Source organism: Zingiber officinale, chromosome 9A (genome assembly GCF_018446385.1).
Source record: "Zingiber officinale cultivar Zhangliang chromosome 9A, Zo_v1.1, whole genome shotgun sequence".
Lineage (NCBI taxonomy): Eukaryota > Viridiplantae > Streptophyta > Magnoliopsida > Zingiberales > Zingiberaceae > Zingiber > Zingiber officinale.
Genome location: NC_056002.1, coordinates 121,464,293 through 121,485,485, shown reverse-complemented (window position 1 = coordinate 121,485,485; position 21,193 = coordinate 121,464,293). Strand labels below are relative to the sequence as shown.

General features: G+C 38.8%; 2 protein-coding genes across 4 annotated transcripts; both read left to right on the top strand.

Annotated features, from left to right (window-relative positions):
* The first annotated feature begins 11,051 nt into the window (after window positions 1–11,051).
* LOC122020126 (protein ABHD11-like) lies at window positions 11,052–18,429 on the top strand. Of its 2 annotated transcripts, none has more exons than XM_042577888.1 (5): window positions 11,052–11,415; window positions 12,629–12,867; window positions 13,210–13,322; window positions 17,716–17,856; window positions 17,954–18,429. In XM_042577888.1, the coding sequence occupies exons 1-5, from the start codon at window positions 11,142–11,144 to the stop codon at window positions 18,204–18,206; spliced, it is 1,020 nt and encodes a 339-aa protein (XP_042433822.1). In that variant the 5' UTR covers window positions 11,052–11,141; the 3' UTR covers window positions 18,207–18,429. The 2 variants fall into 2 exon arrangements, with proteins under 2 accessions (XP_042433822.1, XP_042433823.1); XM_042577889.1 differs by lacking the exon at window positions 11,052–11,415 and adding an exon at window positions 11,427–11,666.
* Window positions 18,430–19,046: 617 nt separating this feature from the next.
* LOC122021687 lies at window positions 19,047–20,906 on the top strand. Of its 2 annotated transcripts, XM_042579836.1 has the most exons (2): window positions 19,047–19,957; window positions 20,030–20,906. In XM_042579836.1, exons 1-2 carry the CDS (start codon window positions 19,398–19,400, stop codon window positions 20,751–20,753), a joined length of 1,284 nt encoding a protein of 427 aa, XP_042435770.1. In that variant the 5' UTR covers window positions 19,047–19,397; the 3' UTR covers window positions 20,754–20,906. The 2 variants fall into 2 exon arrangements, with proteins under 2 accessions (XP_042435770.1, XP_042435769.1); XM_042579835.1 differs by having other exon boundaries at window positions 19,050–20,906.
* Window positions 20,907–21,193: the final 287 nt, after the last annotated feature.

Sequence of the window (21,193 nt, the reverse complement as noted above, 5' to 3'; positions counted from 1 at the left end):
GGATTAATATCTGATCTGATTTTTTAAGGTTATTTCGTTAAATTATACTAAAGCTCTATTGTTTTTCCTTCAAAATTTATTTAATATTGGCATTTATTTAAAAGTAATTTCATTTATTTTTTAGAATAAATAAATAAAAGAGCGCCCTTGGATCTATGTTGTCCTTTTTCTAGTACTTCTGTTTTTGTTTTTTTTTTCATGTATATTTTTTGAGTATTTGTTCATTCAAAAGCATTTTTCTTCGTTATGAACCTTGAATAAATCTCAAAATAAATAGATTTTAACTTTAAAGGGTACGTGGAACACATAAAAGTACTTATTTTCTAATTTAAAGTAATTTAAGTTCGTATAGAAGTTTTGGATAAAAAATTCCTATGGTCCTAATTCATTCTAAATTGGAAAGGAGAGACGTAAAATAATAATAATAATTCCAAAAGGATTTAGTAAATGGACAAAAGAGTTTGTTTATGAAATTAAAATAGTTTTAAATGAAAAATGTTATATTATCTTAAATCAATTTAAATTGAAAAAGGAAGGCATACGAACTAAGGGAGGCTAAGAATAATCGGGATCCTCTGGACTGTAATTTATTCTTGAATCAGGAGTTACTAATATGTGAGATCTGATGGATTCTACCTGTATAATAGGTGGAGTTTATGAAATCCCATCTATAAATAAAATGGTCCATCATTTAAATCGTATTTTACAAGATTCAATCTCGGTTAAGAAATGCATATAAGTGTTTGTTTACAAACTTAAAGCAATTTAGGTAAATGTAACAATTTTAAATAAAATTAATGGATATGATGATTCCATAAGGTTTAAAGAACAAATAGGCGTGCTTGTTTATGAATTTATGCTAATTTATGCATATCAATTTTTAACATAAGTATTACATCCCAAACAATGCAAGAGGAGTAGGGCTATAGGAACGGGGGCAACGCCACACCCTTTTTTTTTTTAATAACTTTTTCTCCTTCAAATAAAATTTAAAAAGATTTAAAAAAAAAAAAAACCTAAAAAGGGTGAGAAGATATCTGATGGATAGAAGCATTGAAGAACAAGATTAAGTTTTAGATAAAATTTCCATCTTTTTTTAAAATCTTGTAATTTCAATATAACCTTTCATCTTAGATTCTTCATGAGCTCAGTAAGTTTTCATATTTTATTCATGTAATTATTTTATTTTCTATATCAATTAATTACTTATCAATATTTTCATATATATTAATTATTATGAGTAAGACAAAAATTGATTCTTATTTCAAGAAAAGATGGATGGAAGATAATTCCTTTAATATTATTTGTGACAATATTCAATTAAAGATTCTCAATATTGTTGAAGATAAAGCTCCAACTATAGAGCCTTCTCTAATTAAATTCTAAAAGATTGAAAAGATGATGATATTACGTAAACTTATATGGAGTTATTTACTTGAGAAAAGAGATGAAATTAGGCATGCTTATTTGATTATCAGTCATTAACAATTAATCTCAGATAAGTCTCCTAAATATGTGATCCTGTCCGAAGGCTAGAAAGATAGCGCATTGGCTCTGGTGGATGATTTATTACCGGTAGAAGACTTCTTTAGCTTAGAATGGAACTTTTCTTCTATCTTCCACACAGTCAGACAATTCGACAAAACGTTAATGACTAACGACCAGGGAAGGGATCCCTGACAATGTCCTCCGATGCTCAAATCAGTACACTCTCCGGCAGATAGGCGAAGAAGAAGAACAATAAAGGATATGCGTCAGAGTAAGGCTTAGATGATGCAAATTACGTACCTTACCAATGAAGAAGATCTCCCTTTATATATCACCTCTCACAACCTCTGTAATCGTGAGATGACCCCTTGTGTCAGAGTTTGTTAGGTAATGGAAAGAGTACAGTCTAGGTGATCGACAATGATAGTTTGAGGAATCTTTTTTCTACCCACATATATACCTTTTTTGTCGCTTATGTTTTAGGCCTTTAATGAGGTTATTGAGATATACTGTTGTAACATATCAATTAATGAATAATCTTCAAAGAATATTCCCGACAACTTTAACAACTTGTCAGAATATTGTCTACTGCTTGTCTGCTAAATATATCTCAGTCGATCCTTATTAATTGGAATGTCTTTCATTAAATATATTTCGAGCTGATTTGGTCAGGCATTTATAGTAAGATAATTGGTTTATTGGGCATATAATTTGATGGCTATTGTATAATTTTTGGGAACTAATGTTTTTATAAATCAATTTGTTAGGTGGATTTACAAGGCAAGGAATATTTGAAATTGATTTCGTTGGTTGCTCTATATTCATGATTTTTGCCTCATTTTATAGGAACCCAATGGGGTTTATTGAGCAAGGGATTCAAGATATTTGAAGAGGAGTTGGTTCATGTAACCAAGAAGAATAGCTTAAATCATGCGAACCAACTAAACCTAACCTAAGCCATGTGAGTCATGTGACTCAAGCCATTTGATTAACCACTATTGAATCGAGTTCAAATAGGGATTTATAAGCCCAGCTTCGGCACGGTGAACAGTGGCTTGTGCTACTGTTTACCGTGTCATCTTCGTCTCAGCCGTGGACGCAAGCTCCGTTCCCTGATTCAGATCTAAGATCTAGTTTTCTTCATCAATGGAGAGTCCTGAGCAACTAGCGACCAGCGTTTGAGAATCAGAGCGCGACAAGCGGTGTTTTCCCTGTTTGTGATTTTAGCTTCTGCATTCCCCAATCGAGCACAGATCAGAGGGTGTTTCCCTGATCTAAGGTTTACATCATCCAACATAGGTGTCGGTGGTGTTTTCTCTGCATTTCTAATTCCACTTCATCTTCAAATTCACCTGCAACTTCTGGATTGATCTCATCAATCAATTAGAACAAGTGATTCCAGATTCCACTTCCTTTATTCTTCGAGCGTGGAGAATTTCAGTTGATCGCGAGCTTGAAGAGCGGTTCCGAGGAGCTATGAGCATCTTTTGAATTAGTTGGTAGTTCAGAATTGCTTCATCGATTGCTTGAAGGGTGTTCTCTAGGAGCGTTTCAGTTTGACAGTAGGAAGAAGGAGCTCAATTAGCGATTTGAGTTGAAGAACATTTTCTTTATCTTTGATTTTTCCATTTATTTGCTCAGATCTGATGGTCTAATTTATTTTATCTGTAATTTCATTTTAGTTTAGAATCTCTACAATTCGATTGTTGTATTTTATTCATTATTTACTGTATCTGAATCCCTTGATCTTACCTAGGGTTCGTTGTAATTTGAATTGTGTAAGCAAACTGCAATTAGGTTTTTAGTCAAATAAGTGATCATGTTGAGTTCAAATTTGTATTTCTTTATCAATCTATGCAATCTGCTGAAAGTGATTTAAGTTGCTTAATTTGAATTAAAGATTATTTCTATTCTTTAATTGAGCTAGCGTGGTCAGATATGCCTTATTTGTTTAACTTTCGGGGGGCTTTCTTTTGTGTTAATCAAAACTTAAACACCAATTTGTATTAGGAAACCCAAAATTAGTTTTGAATCTAGCATAAGTATAATTTATTAGTTATCCTTGGAAAAATCTGACTCAGGACCTATATTACATCTTTACTTCTGAGCTAATATGAGTTTCGACAATTTAAATTTGAAGTGTCACGTGACATGCAATATGGTCCTCATTAGTAAGCCTTATGAAATGAAGCACCTTTAACCTGTATTGGTATCAATCTGCTCTATCGTGTACTAAGTACTGTAAAGACCTGTTCGGAGACTAATATGATGCTCATAGTATGTCAAAGATCTATTCAAGAAAACATATGATAAGTTATGTATGTTAGAGTATATTTTAGAGACAATATAACATCAAGTAACTTAGACTCGGTCAACCTTTATCCGACCGATCATATATTAAGATCTTTGTGAGGCTAAGTGTCTATGAGCCCGACCAGACTTTGTTCCGTCGAGTGTACAAAGAGAGTCTTACGTTCGATTGGTCTTTATCCTGTCGATCATATATTATGATCTTTGTGAGGCTAAATGTCTTCGAGCTCAGTCGGACTTTGCCCAATCGGGCGTACACAGAGAGTCTTACGTTCCACCGGTCTTTATCCAGCTGATTGTATATTAAGATCTTTATGAAACTAAGTGTCATTGTGTTCGGTCGGACTTTGCTCGGCCGGACATACACAAAGAGTCTTACGTTCGACTAACCTTTATCTAACCAATCTGTATTAAGATCTTTGTGAGACTAAGTGTCTTTAAGCCCGACTGAGCATACACAGAGAGTCTTATGTTCGACCGACATTTATCTGATCGATCATATGTTAAGATCTTTGTGAGGCTAAATGTCTTTGAGCCCGACCGGACTTTGCTCGATCGAGCATACATAAAGAGTCTTACGTTCAATCGGCCTTTATCCGACCGATCATATATTAAGATTTTTGTGAGGCTAAGTATCTTTGAGCCCGGACGGACTTTGCTCGGCCGGGCATACATAGAGAGTCTTACGTTCAACCGGTTTTTATCTAGCCGATCATATATTAAGATCTTTGTGAGGCTAAGTGTCTTTAAGCCCGACCGGATTTTGCCCGGTTGGGTGTACACAGAGAGTCTTACATTCGACCGACCTTTATCCAGTCGGTCGTGTATTAAGAGCTTTGTGAGGCTAAGTGTCATTGAGCCCGATCGGACTTTGCCCGACCGAGTATACACAGAGAGTCTTATGTTTGACTGATTCTTATTCGACCGATCGTATATTAAGATCTTTGTAAGGCTAAGTATCTTTGAGCCCGACCTAACTTTGCCCGGTCGAACGTACATAGAGAGATTTACGTTCAACCGGTCTTTATCCAGTCGATCGTATATTAAGATCTTTGTGAGGCTAAGTGTCTTTGAGTCCGACCGGACTTTATCCGGCTGGGCGTACACAAAGACCTTACATTCAATTAATCTTTATCTGGTCGATCGTATATTAAGAGCTTCATAAGACTTAAGTGCCTAGAGTCCGGACGACCTTTCATCCAGTCGGGTTCCTTTGAACCTAGCCAACTATTTACTGCCTGAATGCATTATTTCTTTAGTTTCAGAGTAAAACCCTAGAGTCCTTATACTCGATCAGGTGTGTACCCGACCAGCCTTATCTGAACGTCATGATTTAGAGCAAAGCAAGCAGGACCCTAGAATTTTGAGGCTAGGTGATCAACAGGACCAAGTGTGGAATGTTAGACAAATCTATCTATTTCTATTTGACTATGATAAAAAAAATAATATTTTTTTAAAACTTAAAAATAAATTTTAATTTATTTTTGTTAAATTATGTTTTTAAATCCCCAAAATTTAAATATTTGAAAACTAAATCTATGAAAAGTTTTATAATTTGTTTACTGGCTCATTCACCCTTATAATATTTTTTCAATTTTTTTCTCACTAAGTAGTCTTGGTTTTTCTTTTGATGTGATCAAAGGGGGAGAAGTAATAAGTTAAGAGGGAGGTAATTGTAAATTTGTTCACTTGTAATATTTGCAAATAAATGGCATATCTATTTAGTTGCAAAATTAATTATTTATTACTTGTTTGTTTAATTCTAACTTAAATTGGGTTGATACACATCAAAAAGGGAGAGATTATAAGTACCTCAAGTTAGTTTTGATGTGGTCAACCAAGTCAAGATAGGTCTTGTTGTGTTTTGACCCTTGTGTCTAAGTATGTAGGAACTTAGAAACACAAGAAGTCGAGCGAAAGACGCAGCAGACGAAAAGGATGGTATGGGAAGGGAGTCGACGAGCTCGGTGCATCCAAGGGATGAGAAGATGTGGAAGAGTACATCGGTGGACGAGAAGTGTTGATTCTAGTGCGGCCGGCTAGAGGAGAGGTGAATAGCCTAAAATAAGAGTTAGAAATAATCTCTTGCTTTTACTTAGTAAGGATGCACAATTTAATTAAGCAAAAACAATTAACATAAAAGAAATAACAACTTATAAAAACAATTAGTAAGAAGGCTGTGATTTTTACTTGGTTACAACCTAAGTGGTTGTTAATCCAAGATAGTTGTAAAGCTCTACTAAAAATATCTTCTTCGTTGAAGGCGGAGAAGTCTCTTACATTCTTTGAAAAGCTTAGGTATTAGCTAGGAAATGAATACTAAAGTTGTTGATTAATTCCTAGATCTAGGGGTTTTTTTATAGCCTCTGGAAAATCTTATCTGTTGCTCGAAGGTGTCTTCAAGTAAATCCAAGGCACCTCCAACATGATAAGTTTGATTTGGCAAAGATAAAAGTTTATCTTTGTTTAACGCTATTGAAGACGCCTTCCATAGGCTTAAAGGCGCCTTCCATGAGGCATTAAAGGCTCCTTTCATAAGCCCTTCCACAAGGCAGACCAGCCTCTAGATGGTCTTCTTCACGTGGGTGATACTCCGGTTATCCGAAGTTGAACTCATCTAAACCCAACTCCGACCTTCTCCTCGAGCAAGTTTCCTTCTCGGCTTCTCTTCCCTAGAACGTTGCGCACGTCTTTCTCATCCACTAGTGTACTCTTCTATAGCTTTTCGTCCCTTGGATGCATCAAGCTCGTCGGCACCTTTTCCGTACTATCATTATCATCCGTTGTGTCTTCCACTCGACTTCTTGTGCTCCTAAGTTCCTGCACATTTAGACATAAGACATTAAATACAAATACGATCTAACTTAACTTGGTTGACCACATCAAAACTACCACGGAGTACTTACAAGAAGGATGCGTGCAACATAATCCGAGGGACAAGAAGCTAGGGAGGAAGCCTGCTCAAAAAGAAGGTCAGAATTGGGTTCAGATGAGCTCAATTCTGAAAGCTGGAGCATCACCCATGGAGAGCAAGTAGAGGGCTGAAAAATCCTCTTAGGGGTCGGAGGCACCTCCATAGGGGTCGAAGGCACCCTGGCACCTCGTGATGGAGACGCTTTGGCGCTGTAAGGAGACTTGGAGGCGCTTTCAATGGAGGCACCTCCAGCAGCTGAAGGCGCCCTTACACCTCTAGATTCGAAAAGTAGTCGTTTGAGCGATCGTTACAAAGGGATAAAATCTTATCTACTTAGAGATGCCCTAGACCCACTTGGAGGTGCCTCTCACCAACCGTAACTAATCCTAGAAGGCTATAAAAAACTTCTAGAGCTAAAAAATAAACAACTTGAATAACAACTCTTATATTCATTTCTTAGCCTTTTCTGAGCTTTCAAAGTGTGTAAGAGGCTCTTCCACCTTCAATAAAGAAAAATTTTAGTGCACTTTTATCTGTCTTGGATTAATAATCACCTAGGTTATAACCAAGTAATTATTGTGTCTCTTTTTTAAGGAGACTTGAAAGCGCTTTCAATGGAGGCACCTCCAGCAGCTGAAGGCGCCCTTATGCCTCCAGATTTGAAAAATAGTCATTTAAGCGATCGCTGCGAAGGGATAAAATCTTATCCACGCGTCCTGAACCCACTTGGAGGTGCCTCCCACCAACGGTAACTGATCCTAGAAGGCTATAAAAAATCTTTGGAGCTAAAAAAAATAAACAACTTGAATAACAACTCTTGTATTCATTTTTTAGTTTTTTCTGAGCTTTCAAAGTGTGTAAGAGGCTTCTCCACCTTCACTGAAAGAAAATTTTAGTGCACTTTCATCTGCCTTAGATTAATAATTACCTAGATTAAACCAATTAATTCTTGTGTCTCTTTTTTATTTTATAAGTTGTTTATTTTATTTGATGCAGTTTATTTTAATTAATTAAATTGTGCATCCTTACTAAGTAAAAAATAATAGATATTTTTCTAACTTTAATTTTAAATTATTCACCCTTCTCTAACCGGTCTACTGAGACCTATAAAAATCACTATTGAGAAACTAACAATTAACTTCTTGTTGGTTGGCCCTAGGAAGATCGTACCGGTTCCATTGTACAAAAATTTTGTACAAGTGTCGAACCTTTCCTAACAACCTATTGTGTTCTTTAGAAATTAAATTCGGAATCGCAAACGGAAATTAACATTGTTGATTCCAAATTTAACTTATCTGTTCTTTTAGGTTTAGACTTGGATCGCAAACGATACTTAACATTATAGATTCAAGTCCACCTATGTTACAAATTCAATTAAATATTTATGTCGGAAATCGGCTCCCAGGTCAAACATGACGAGACACTTGACCTTCTTGGGTATGAGAACATCCACCACTGTCTCGATAAAGCTTCTTAACAAAATTCAATATTTAATTTCCTTATATAACTCTAGGTTTAACATAAAAGAACAATCGAATCACAAGATCGAAAAATAAAAGAAACACAAATTCGAAACAAATCCGAACATCTAGAATCTCTATCCTCTTGTGTTTGGTATTTCAAAACTCATACAAAAATAAACATGAACTAAATAATCATGATGCGAAAATAATTAATTAGTTATACCTTTTGTATGCTCTAATGACCTCTTGATCTTCTGTTGTATTCCTCTCCTTTTCTTGGACGTCGTGTGAACGACGATCTTCCAAGATGAAATCACCTGAGTCACTTCTTCTTCTCCAAGAATCTCTAGCCACCAAGCGATGCCAAAATAGGAAATTTTCTTCTCTTCTTCTTCTCCAAACAACCGGCCACCGTGTGCTTCTCCTCTTCTTCTTCTTCCTCTCTAAGCAACCGGCCACAAGGTTTTCAAAGCCTTGATGCCGCCAGCCCTAAGGAAGCAAAAGAAAAGGAGACAAGAGGAAAGGTGCCGCCGACCTAAGAGAAGAAAACAAAGAGAAGGGAAAGAAGCCATGGACGACCACCAAAGAAAAGAGAGAAGCATAAGGAGGGCCGACAACACCAAGGAAGAGAGGAGAAAGCCTAATGTTATGTCTCATGAGGTACCCTCTTCCTCTCTTTTATAATCCTTGGTCTTGGGAAAAAAGGAAATTTTAATAACAATTAAAATCTTTTTTTTTTAAATTTCCTATTGTCTATGTCAACAAAAGGAAAATTTTAAAATTAATCTCTCTCTTTTAACCATGTAGACAACTACAATAAAGGAAAGAATAATTAAAAATTTTCTTTTAAATAATGGTTAAAAAAAGAAAAGTGTTATTAAAAAATTAAAACTCTCTTTTAAAATTATATCATCAATTATAAAAAAGAAAAATTTTAAAATTTAAAATTTCTTTTTAAAATATGGAAGAGTTTTTTTTAAAAGAAAAACACATCTTTTTTTTTTTTTTAATATGATCGGTCATAGCTTCCAACGTGGACTCGACAAAGCAAGCAAGCTTTTCAAACAAAACGTTGACAACACAAAACTTGCTTTCTCAAAAAACTTGTTTGCCAACGTTTGAGAAATTCTCAAAACTTTTTCACGTTGACACATCAACGTTTTTAAAATTTCTCAAAGCTTTGCTTTTCAAAACTTCTCAAAACTTCTTCAACATTTTTCCAAACCTTTGCTTTTCAAAGCTCTCAAACGTTGACTCATCAGAGTTGAGAACCAACCTTGGATAGCAAGGTTGTCAACATACAGACTAGAAGATGGGCTTAAATGGATATAAAATTTTATTGAGACTATAACAAAGATCGAGAGGAGAAATTAATTTTGGTCTCCTGATGAACTTAAGCTTTCCGTATTCGCCCCAAACACCCAACTCAAGTTCATCAATAATAACTCATACCATTAAAGAGTTATTATTGAACTACCGTACAAATCTCAAATTACATTATGGACTCCTTCTTATTATGAGTGCATCAGACTTCCTGTGTTTAATATATCGAATGTTCACTAATTAAATGAGTTACTGACAACTCACTTTAATTAATATCTTAGTCCAAGAGTAATATCACTCAATCTTATCGTTATGTCGGACTAAGTCCACCTGCAGGGTTTACATGACAATCCTTATGAACTTCCCTTGAGAACATTATCAACCTAGATTTCTAGGACACAATTTCCTTCTATAATCAACAACACACATTATAAATAATATTATTTCCCAACTTATCGGGTCTATTGATTTATTGAACTAAATCACACCCTTTGATAAATCAAAGAAATAAATATTAAATATATGTGCTTGTTATTATATTAGGATTAAGAGCACACACTTCCATAATAACAGAGGTATTATTCTTTTATTTAGTCAGTATAAAAAGAAACTACCTCAAATAGTCCTGCTCAATACACTCATAGTGTACTAATATAATTTATCAGTCAAGATAAACTAATACCTAATTACACTACGATTATTCCAATGGTTTATTTTTTTCTATCTTAGTCGCGAGATACTGTTTATAATTTATAAATAATTGATAACATGATCTTCTGTGTATAACACCACACACTATGTTATCGACAATATAAAGTATTTAAACAATTACACTTAGAATATAAATGTAGATATTTGAGCAATATAATTTTTAAATATTTATATAAAAAATTAAAATTTTAATATACATTTTAACACTTCTATACATGATAGAAGCTATCTGTTAATTTCTACATGTCAAATGAAGCTAGCATGTAGTTTTTACACTGTGTAGACGCTAGCTGCTACATATTATATAAGTTACATGTTACTTGTACATGATCAAATAACGTAAAGTATTTTGGAGAGTTCAAGTCAAATGAGATCCATTTGATTTTAATTAAAAATGGAGTGCTCATGAAAATATAAATGATTAGCGTCATTTTGATTTTTCCCCTATTATTTTAAGGTGGCTAAGGGAAATATACCTAACCTTAAAGAGCAAATTTATGAGAAAGCATCCAACCATTGATGTTTTATTAATAAAATTCAATATTTTAAATAGGATTTACCAAAAGTATCATTTTCAATGTCATTATTTTTATTTTAAAATTTTGAATGTTTTAATAAATTTTAAAAGATAAAATTTTAATTTTAAATAAGCAAAATTTGTATTGATATTTTTTTATTTTTAAATTTTCTCAATAAAAAACTATGTGGCATGGTTTTTCTCAATAAAAAAACCAGCACATATGCTAGGCGGTGTATACCCCTTTTATTGGACCGAACATCTATACGGCCGGGCCCATTGAGAGCTGATTCGAACCGGGCACGGCATTGAAAGAAATAGGCTTGACGGAACTTGCCTTCCCAGCCTAGGGCAGGAAATTTTCCCATAACTCCGTCCTGGAATCAACGAACAAATCTATGTTTTTTCCGACACGATGGCGAAAGTTCTCGGCAACGCTTTTCGTCGATCGCGTCTCCTCTTCGTTACGGCCTCTCCTTCGGGGCCTCGTCTGACGATATCTCCCCCCTCCCCTTTCTATGGAGGAGGAAGGTCGTTCGAGACTCTCGCCTTTGAAGAGATAAAGACATCTGAGAAGCCTTACGATTCCACCGCTTTCGTCCTCCACGGCCTGCTCGGATCCGGAAGGAATTGGAGATCGTTCTCCCGAGATCTCGCCGCCCAGCTCCAAAAGTCATCTCCCTCTCGTGGTGAGTAGGGAAAAAAAATACGATACTATCTTCTGGTAAAACTTCGTCTTTCCCCTCTTTTGATTAGACGGAAACTAGGGAGGATCTAGCAAAGACTGATATGTAGATGGCGAAGAGGAAACTCAATTTCCATCATTCTCTTAAGGGTTTTTGCAATGAACAATGGTTGCTCGACAACTTTGGTGACAAATCTGATCAACATGAACAGTTGGAAATGGAGATTTTTGTGTTGTTGTCTGGCGTCATGGTTGGTAGGTACTACTGGCTACTCTAGAAATACAATAGCATTTGCATCAACCATTGCAATGACAAGGGAGGTAGCAACTCCTGTGGGTGGGCTTTTTGCCTGCTAAGATGATTGAGGAGGTTTTGACAAGGATGGATGCCAAGTTCCCAACTACTTGCATTCAACATAAGATTATCTAGAGAAATAAACAAATTTGGGGGCTTTGTTTATGGGTGCTCACTAATTCATGAATGATACTGAACTTTGCGTTGCAGGGAGGAATAATGAAGAGGATGAAATTAATGACAAATTGAGAAACTAATACTGAGTGAGATGGAGTCTCAGGAAGGAAGGCTACAATCTCTATGTTGTGCCTCCCTTCTGAACTAAGAACATTAGAAGAGGATTAAGAACCATCTTTTTATGCCATGTAAGAAATTTTGTGGGATGATATTATTTCAATATGAACTATGACATTGATAAATTAGGCCTATTTGATAGGAGCGATAGTGTGCAGATAACATAAGCAAAATACAAAAGGGAAGTGCATATTCAACATATGCTAACAAAAACATGTATCATCATGAATCAGAGTGGAAGGTGAATCAAGACAGAAGCAGAGGTGAATTAGGAAGTATCTGAGCAGATCAGGAAGGAATTTATTGAATTCTCTTTTTCTTTCTCATATGAAAGATACATCTATGCCTATCTATTGTTACCCAAAATCAGTTTAGTGTTGTTTCTGGTTTCGACTTTACTAAAAAATGTTGGTTCTCTTTTTCGCTTTGTGTTTTTGGTGAGACTCCTGTGCTCTTGGTTATTTTAGTATGCTTGCATTTTTTCTAGATATGTTTTCTTCTGAAAAGCAAGTGTTATGTAGATATGCTAATCCATACTCTGCTTATTTGATTTCCCTTGATGATGTGATATTTTCATACTAATGACTTTTTTTTTATCAAAATTAATGTATTATTGTGATTCATATAGTTTGGAGAATGGTACTGGTTGACATAAGAAATCATGGGAGATCAGCTGGACTGAAAGAGCTCGATCTTCCCCACAACATGTTTAATGGAGCCAAAGATTTGGCTAATTTGGTGAAGTTCCATGGTTGGGCCTGGCCAGATGTAGTCTTAGGCCACTCCATGGGTGGAAAAGTTGCATTACAGTTTGCAGCAAGTTGTGCGCATGGGGACTATGGTGAATCAGCTATCATGCCAAAGCAGGTACTTACTTTGTTGGGTGCACTTCTGTGATTCAGAATGATATCAAATATCAATATCTTCCTCAAATATGATGCTTTTTTTATGTTTGTGATTGGGAAAAGTCTATGATATTTCTGCATTATTTGTCATCTTACTAACTTGAATAATTCCATTTGCTAGAAAAACCTATAGTTGTATAATTTGCTCCTGCAAAGTTGATCTTTTGACCTATTCCTTAAAATCAGCTAACTTATGAAATTCTTCACTTCTGAACTTTGTCCTTGAATTCATTCTTTTCCTTATGATAATGCAGCTTAGTGGAAAGGAATTTTTACCTCATTATCATTTTCTTGTACAGAACAGCTCTGGGTGTTGGATTCTGTCCCAGGTGAAGTAAACTCTAATGAGACTAGTGGTGAGGTAGAAAAAGTTTTGCAGACTCTTGAAGATTTGCCTTCGCCGCTGCCATCACGCAAGTATGCTTTTCTGTTATTAAGAAACACTTCGTTCCATATGATGTTGGATTATATAAGTCTATGCTAGCCAGCAAACTTGTTTATTGCTTATACCAAGTGATTAATGTTAATCAACTTGTGTTAATTGTTTTGTGGGTGATGGCTTGATATAAGCATAGAAGTAGTGCCTGAATCAATGTGTTTTATAAGCAAAGGTTAGGTTCATTTAGTCTTTCTTGCTGCCTACAATTTGGAGCTAGATCTTTATGGTAAAGAATCATGTGTTATTAGATAATTAGTCTAAGCTTTTGATGCAACCGATCAAAATGTTTAACATAGCTTCAGCAGAGGTCATAAATACATAGATAATCCATTTGTACCATCTTTGCAATGCAATTTTGTTGTTTGTCTTGATTCCATATTTAAAGCCTATCCTCATGGTATAAGTCATCACCCTACAAATCAACATACCCATACAATCATAGAAAAGTTTTGAACAATTAAAGAACTCCTATTAGCATATACAATTAAAGAAATCTACTATTAGCTTATACAATTAAAGAACTACAAGACTATTCAAATCCTCATTGCATACCACCCGTTTATTCACGGTATAGATGCCTAGCCAACCAAATAGGAGCTGGTTGATTCAAACTAGGTACTGCTTCAGCAAATTTGAAATTGTCCTCCAAGTTCACCTTTCGAGTTTTCTTTAACAAAAGAGTCTACTTCATAAGCATCTATCCTTTTTTGGTGAAAATGAAAAGAATGAACAAGCTTCACTCAGATTAAATTGGTGAATAGGCATGCCTAGCATTTTACAACAACAGTTATAAGCAATTCCCTGCTACTACATTTAGTACATCGGAATGAAGTAGCTTCTCATTACAAACACCTTCAGCCTAATGACAGAAGATCCAAACAATTTGTTAAAAATTGCCTTTTTTAATGTGAAGGAGCACCTTGTCACACAATATAAGTGCAATCTCAAATAAGTCACTCAGGGCTAAACTCTTCAGCAAGATGAGAAGTCTATCCATCTGGGGAGTAGAATCTGCAGCATGGCTTCATGATCATTGAAGGTGCAATCGCACTGGGAAGTTGAAATTCTGTACATCCAATCATGAGTAAATGAATCGTCTTGGGACTGTTGAGCTCATATTAGCCATGATTCAGGTGAAAAAGTTCCAACTACTGAGAGGCCAAACAGCTGCAACAATATAAACCAACTTGACAAGGTCATAGAACAATGAAAAAAATAGATGCGTACTTGATTCCTTGCAGTGGCTGGAATCCAATGAGCCCATAACAAAAAAAAAAGGATTAGTAGCAGAACCCTTTTCTTAAGAAGCAGGTCTTTGGAGTTGAGCCCCTGTCACAGAGGAAGCCATGTAAAAACCTTGATCTTTGGAGGAGACCAGCAATGCCAAACAAGAGTTCAGAAAGCCTCTGCCTGATCACGAGTGATTAGGGTCTGATAAGCCATGTGTACATTAATTCATCATTGAACGACCATCTTCAAAAGGAGGGAAAGGAGCAGAGCTCTGGCTGAATTGAGCTTGCTACACTCTCCAGAGCAGTGAGATCAAGCTAACATACAGGCTGATTGTTTGTCAGTCTCAGTCGAAGGCACTCAAACGATAGTTCCCTAAGGATACCAATTATATAGTTTGGGGAAGGCATTCTTGATCAGAATTTCCTCATGTTAGTACCCATGCCAGAAAGCAATGTTTCGAGTTCTAGTCCTTACCTGCAGCAAGCTCAAATATTTAAAATATCTAGTTTGCTAAGTGCAGTTCAAGGAGAATGATCAGTTCCTCTAAAAATTTGCTAGTTGCCAAGGGAGGTTTCGGAAATGGATGTAGTTGACCACATTCATCCATGCCATAATCCCTCTTAAGTTTAGAAGTAATTGCCAACAATAGAGGAAGGCTAGGTTGAAAATCTTTAAATCAATAATGCTGAGACTACGAAATATGGCAACCAAATACCAAGTAACTAGACTGCACACGGTTGAGATGGTCTTGATTCAGTGATGCCAAAAAACCTTTAAAAAAAAAAAAGACAGCCCGGTGCACGAAGCTCCAGCCATGTGGGGTCCCGGGGAAAGATCCATTGTACGCAGCCTTATTCTGCTTTTTGCAAGAGGTTGTTTCCAGGATTCAAACCCGTGACCTTTTGGTCACATGGCAACAACTTTATCGTTGCGCCAAGGCTCCCCTTCGCCAAAAAACCTTTGCCATAGATAATTAATTTTATTTTAAGGACCCATTGGGGAATTAGGTACACCTTAGATGGGCAAACAACTAGGGAGGAGAAGGTGCTACTGAATGCCATTGCAAAGAGAAGGCTTTCTATTGTTCAAGATGACCTGAAACTCTAGAAATCAATTGCTCTAATATTCTTTGTCGGTCCTACCTATCCTCAGCTGAAGAGCTAAATAAGAAATAGGTAGACAGTTAGTGAGCAATTGAAAACTCTTCCTTGAGTTGCACCTCTGACCCGGTGAGGATCAATGTAAGATAAGGAAACTTTTTAATAATTGACCTGGATTCTATGAAAAGTTAAGGAAGCTGCCTTAACAATGCCGAGATTAAAAACCATCTCTAGCATATTGCGAGATTCGAAAGTCAGATTAATGCTACTCCCTGGCTGGGCCACTTAAAAGCCCTTGCTCATGTTCCCTTCTCAACATATGGTGAAGGCAATCAATTGTTAGAGTGAAGAGAAATAAAGGCAATGAACCTTGGTTGAGTGCTCTACCACATTTGAACCAAACACCCAGCCTGCTATTCACTAATATGGATCCACAAGCAGTAGAGACAATGTCTAAAATATAGAAGGAATCCACGCATTGCAAAATTGGTGATAGTGGTGGTGGTGTTGAGGTGTGCTTGCCAATGGGGGTGCTCTCGAGCAATTGGTCAAAATATATAGCTTGACACACCCTCTGAATCTATATGAATAAGAGCAATATGAAAGTAGTTGATTCTTTGCAAGTGTGAAGCACTAGTGTGAAAATCCTAGAAAAGTTTCACAAGATTGATTCTCACCAAATCCTACTACAAGCAGAAACACCATGTTAAACCCATTGGGTCCATGGCTGTCGCCCTTGATAATGATGAGGATCTCTATTCATAACTTTGAAGGATTAAATCATTGGTGAGATGCCTGCCGGAGGGAGGTGGAAGGGACAAAGTTGCATGGCTAGTGTATGTGGAGCTACATGATGTTCCTGAATTGTGAGGTTGTACCAATTTGGTATCATTCTCACCATTGATCTATATCAATCCCATGGTTCACTTAATGATTTTGCTCCTGTGTTTTCTTCCATTAGCAATAATGTGAAAGCAGCCAGTGTGCTCATCACTAACCTTGACCCACCAAGTTTGTTAGCGCTTTGCTTTGGTGGAGGTGCAGCATCCAAGCCAAGCAGGAGTAAGGGGGTCTGTCTAGCTGCAGCAGCCTCAATCTTGTCCAGTTATTGGCAGGATCAATTTTTGGGTCCTTGGACTCATCTGGACTACTTTCAGTCATTTATGTGGCTCTAGCAACCATCAGAACCAAGAAGAAATGATGGGGCAACTTGGTCATGGGGAAGACACTTTTGGCAATCATAATGGCATCCAAATTTAGTTCTTCATTGAGATTTGACTGCAAACACATCAACAGAATACATTGTGTTCCATTGCCAATCCACCACTGGCAAGTTAGTTGGCAAGTTATGTCTCAAAAGCAGATTTTCAGACTGAAGAATAGCAAAGGGATGTATCGAATTGAGATATGGCATATTGCATGAATAACCCAGATTGGTGACAAAAATACCCATGGCTGGAGTGAAAGTGAGATGACATTGCAAGTTTGGACCCTGACAAAAGGATGATTGTAATGCAGCCCCTCATTGATTAATTCAATGATCGGACTGAAGACTTCTGTGTCAGATGATTTCATTATGACATGAGCATGCAAGATGCCCATGCACTAAACAGCAGGGCAACCCAAGCAATGGCATTGAGTATGCGACTGGTGATGATCATGCTTAGAAGACTCGGAAAAGCTATTAAGGTAGCAGATGCAGCAACCTCAGCATAGCCATGATGACGACCACTGCTACCTCTAGACCCAAAACAAGAATGAGGCAACCCCTAGGGTTGGATGAAACTGGCACCAGGGAAGAACTATTGGTGCTACCAGCACTTCTAAACCTGAAAAGCTTTTACAAAACGGCCACTGTCAGGAGCCTGCTACAGAAGCCACTACAGCCATGGCCAGAGAAGCACTTCATATGCTGGCTCCTTAATAATTTTTTTGGTTGCATATTTTTTCTTGTCTATTGAATTAAGAAACACGATGGACTGTCTCATATTATTCGTAAATATGTTACTAATCAACAGATGTTTCATTTCCATTTTAGGTGGGTCATCGATCATATGCTGAATCTTGGATTTTCAAAAATGCTCTCCAATTGGATTGGGAGCAACCTGAATAATGACGGTGAACATGTAGAGTGGGCTTTTGATCTTCAGGCTTGCATAGATATGTTTAATTCCTATAGGTATATAGACGAGACGCCTGATCCTTGTTATTTTTTCCATCATATATAACATTTTCAATTGTTTGTAATATTTTGAAGAATAAAAATATGACTGCAGGGAAGAGAGTTATTGGTCTCTATTAGAATCTCCACCAAATGAATTGGAGATTGCTATTGTTCGAGCAGAGAACAGTGACAGGTGGCCTGAGCATGTCGTTAACCGACTCAATCACCTCTCTCAAAAGCGAAGAGGGCCCAAAGAAGGAAAGGTTTCATTTCATCTGCTGCCTAAGTCGGGCCACTGGGTGCATGTCGACAACCCCAAAGGGTTACTTGAAATTGTGGCACCTAACTTCTACTCAAATGCTTGAATTATCGTATCTTCCTTTTGTGTATTTGGAGCAACACAAGGAAAAATGGCATCTAGTGTTCGAAAGTAACCAGAATAAGAGGAGCACACTTGAGATGCTAATTCCTTGACCATAATTTCAGTTATTACTCTTTCTGCCATTTCCTTTGGCCATCATGCATTCTTGAATGCATTACATGCACTGATTCATTCATCTAATTTTAAAATGATTCTGGCCTTCAAAACTGTCTACAGCAGATAATTGCCTCTGGTTGATCGCAGTTTGTTTATATGTAGGAATTTTTGTTGCCTCAAGTAATCTTTCATATAAATCTGGTTCAGTTAGATATTTCTTTCTTTGCTCTCGAAGCTCTGTGGTTTTTCGGTGACGTGGAGTCAGGTTCATAATGCATTATCCTTATTTTCATAGAAATTTTTTGGAGAGCTAACAAAGTTTTCATTGTCAGTAACTATTAAACCAAGGAGGTCGATGTTCTTAGCCGGAGCAGGGATGGCCGTACACGTGTGCGGAACTAACACGAACTCTGGGCCGTCGTACCGCATAATGGTCCAAGGTGCGCATGATTGAGCATGCCCACGGTGTTTGGCCCACCTTCAAAATAACAGAAGCATGATTGAATGATGGTCCAACTGCACCACGGTCTATTGAATGATGGGCCAATCGTACGGATTGATTAAAAAAAGCGAGGTTTGGAAGAGATTATTAGCAGGCCGCCTTGATAACCTAGCAAATCAACAGGCCAGCCCACGAGCTGCCACGATCAGAATTTAAATTTAAATTTAAATTTAAATTTAAAATAAATAAATATTTTAAAGGTCAGCTTCCATAAACTATGCTTTAAATTTATATAAATAAAAAATCGACAGCCCACGACGATCCCACGCCAGCTAAAGGTAGGAGGAGCGGTGAGCCGGTCACACATCACGGGGATTAATTTTGGCTTCTTATGTGTTGCTGCTATCCCGGCACGACGAGATCGACGGCCGTAGATGATACCGATAAAATATCCCGGCACGAGTTCTTGTAACAGGGCCGGGCAGTCATTCCCGTCGCCTTCCGATCTCATCTCATGCCTTCTCTCTCTGTAACAACTAACGAGAGGTTGCAGGTGGACCTGGATAGGCAAAATTGGAGTCGGCGCGCGCGTACGGAGGACGACCACAGTTTAACTCGGGAGGGAGGAGGAGTAGGATGGCCGACAAAGTAGCGGTGGGCGTGGCGGACGACATGGGGGAGAGCGTGCAGTGCGTGGACCACCCTTATCGTAGCAATCCGGGCGGGGTGTGCGCCTTCTGCTTGCAGGAGAAGCTGGGCAAGCTGGTGTCTTCGTCCAAGTCCAACCCCTTCCTCCCCCTCCAGCCCTCGCCTTCCTCCTCCACCTCCTCCCCCACCTCCTTCCGCGCCGACGTCGTTGCCACCGGGCTCGCCTCTGTCTATTCGCGCAACGGCGCGCCTGCGTACGACGGCCGCAGGACCAAGTTCTCTTACCTAGCAGTCGGCCGCAGCAAAAAGAAGAAAGGCGGCGGCGACTTAGGTAGCTACGCGAACGGCGGAAGGAAGTTCGTAGTCAGTGGAAGTAGTCACACTACCGCTTCTGTCGCGGTGGCTAACGGCGGTGGCCTGGTTTTGAAACGGAGCAAGTCTGTGGCGCCGACTCCGAGGACGACCGGATCATTCCTCGCGCAGGTTGGTGCTGGCCGCAGAAATGGAGACGCCGCCGTCGCAGACAGCCCTCGGAAGAAGAGCTTCTGGTCCTTCCTCTACCACTCTCCTGTTTCTTCCGCCATCTCTTTTTCTTCTGCCGTCAACGGGAACAGCCACAGGCGCAGATCCACCTCATCCTCTTCGGGCGGAGGGTGCGAGGGAGACGCCAGCAAGCAGCATCCGCAACCACCGTCAATTGATTTGGAAGCAGAGACCGGCAGGAAATTAGCGGAGAACAGCAGTGCGGAGGATGCCCAGAGCCCAAGCGGCAGCCAGGCGTCGTCCTCATTCGGTAGGAAGGTGTCGAGATCCAGGTCAGTGGGATGCGGCAGCAGAAGCTTCTCGGGCGACTTCCTCGAGCGCATCTCCACTGGCTTTGGTGACTGCACGTTGCGGAGAGTGGAGTCTCAGCGCGAGGCCAAGCCCAAGACCGCCATCCAACTCGACCAGAACAAGAACAACGACGGCGACCGACAACATACGATGAAGGAGACGATCAAATGCGGAGGTATCTTTGGGGGACTCGGGATGATGTCGGCCTATTGGCTTCCCGCAGCGGCCGACGACGACTACGACATCCATAGCAGGGCATCGGCCTCAACCCCTGCCGCCAGAACAGGCGTCGCGCCGCACGGACGAACCCGGACCTGGGGCTTGGCCTTAGCCAGCCCAATGAGAGCCTTCCGGCCTCACTCTTCCTCATCCCGGTCACTCTACACCATCAACGCCGCTGCTTCTACTGGTCCGGCGGCGACCAACATCATCTCCTCCACAAACGGCCATGACGGCTGCGGCAAACAGAGCAGCCTTAACAGTGATGCATCGTTCCTGGCCGTCAGCTAGCCCTCCCTTCCATTCGATCACCCATTAACGTCGACATTTGCTCGTCAAGTTTTGTCTTTGTTTTACGAGAACGCTCATGCCGCATCTCGTCTTGTTTTCGACATCAGTGAATTACTGTACCTTCACTTCGTATTGAATCGTGCTATTCTGCAATTGTTCGGGGAAAATGACAGAGCGAGAGCGACGTCGATGAACTATTTCTTGTTCGGAAATCGATCTCCAACAAGCCTGAGGACACCCACGACAACGACGATGCAGACAGGCATCGTTGTCTTCTTTTCTGCGTTTTGATTCCACTGTGGAATCATAACGCCGATGCAGTGGATCGAGCGGTGTCCACGCCCTCCTCCTCCCTCAGACTGCCATGTGCCAGGCTTCTACATCGGGGAGCGAAGTCGGCAATTGGTTGTTTTGTCCTTTTGGGCGCTGTCTTCTAGCGC

Bases quoted from the DNA above. Each gene is read 5' to 3' on its own strand.
- LOC122020126 (XM_042577888.1), top strand. From the start codon at position 11,142: ATGGCGAAAGTTCTCGGCAACGCTTTTCGTCGATCGCGTCTCCTCTTC. The intron at 11,416-12,628 runs GTGAGTAGGGAA...TGATTCATATAG, and splicing joins AAAGTCATCTCCCTCTCGTG to TTTGGAGAATGGTACTGGTT. The intron at 12,868-13,209 runs GTACTTACTTTG...TGTACAGAACAG, and splicing joins CAGCTATCATGCCAAAGCAG to CTCTGGGTGTTGGATTCTGT.
- LOC122021687 (XM_042579835.1), top strand. From the start codon at position 19,398: ATGGCCGACAAAGTAGCGGTGGGCGTGGCGGACGACATGGGGGAGAGC.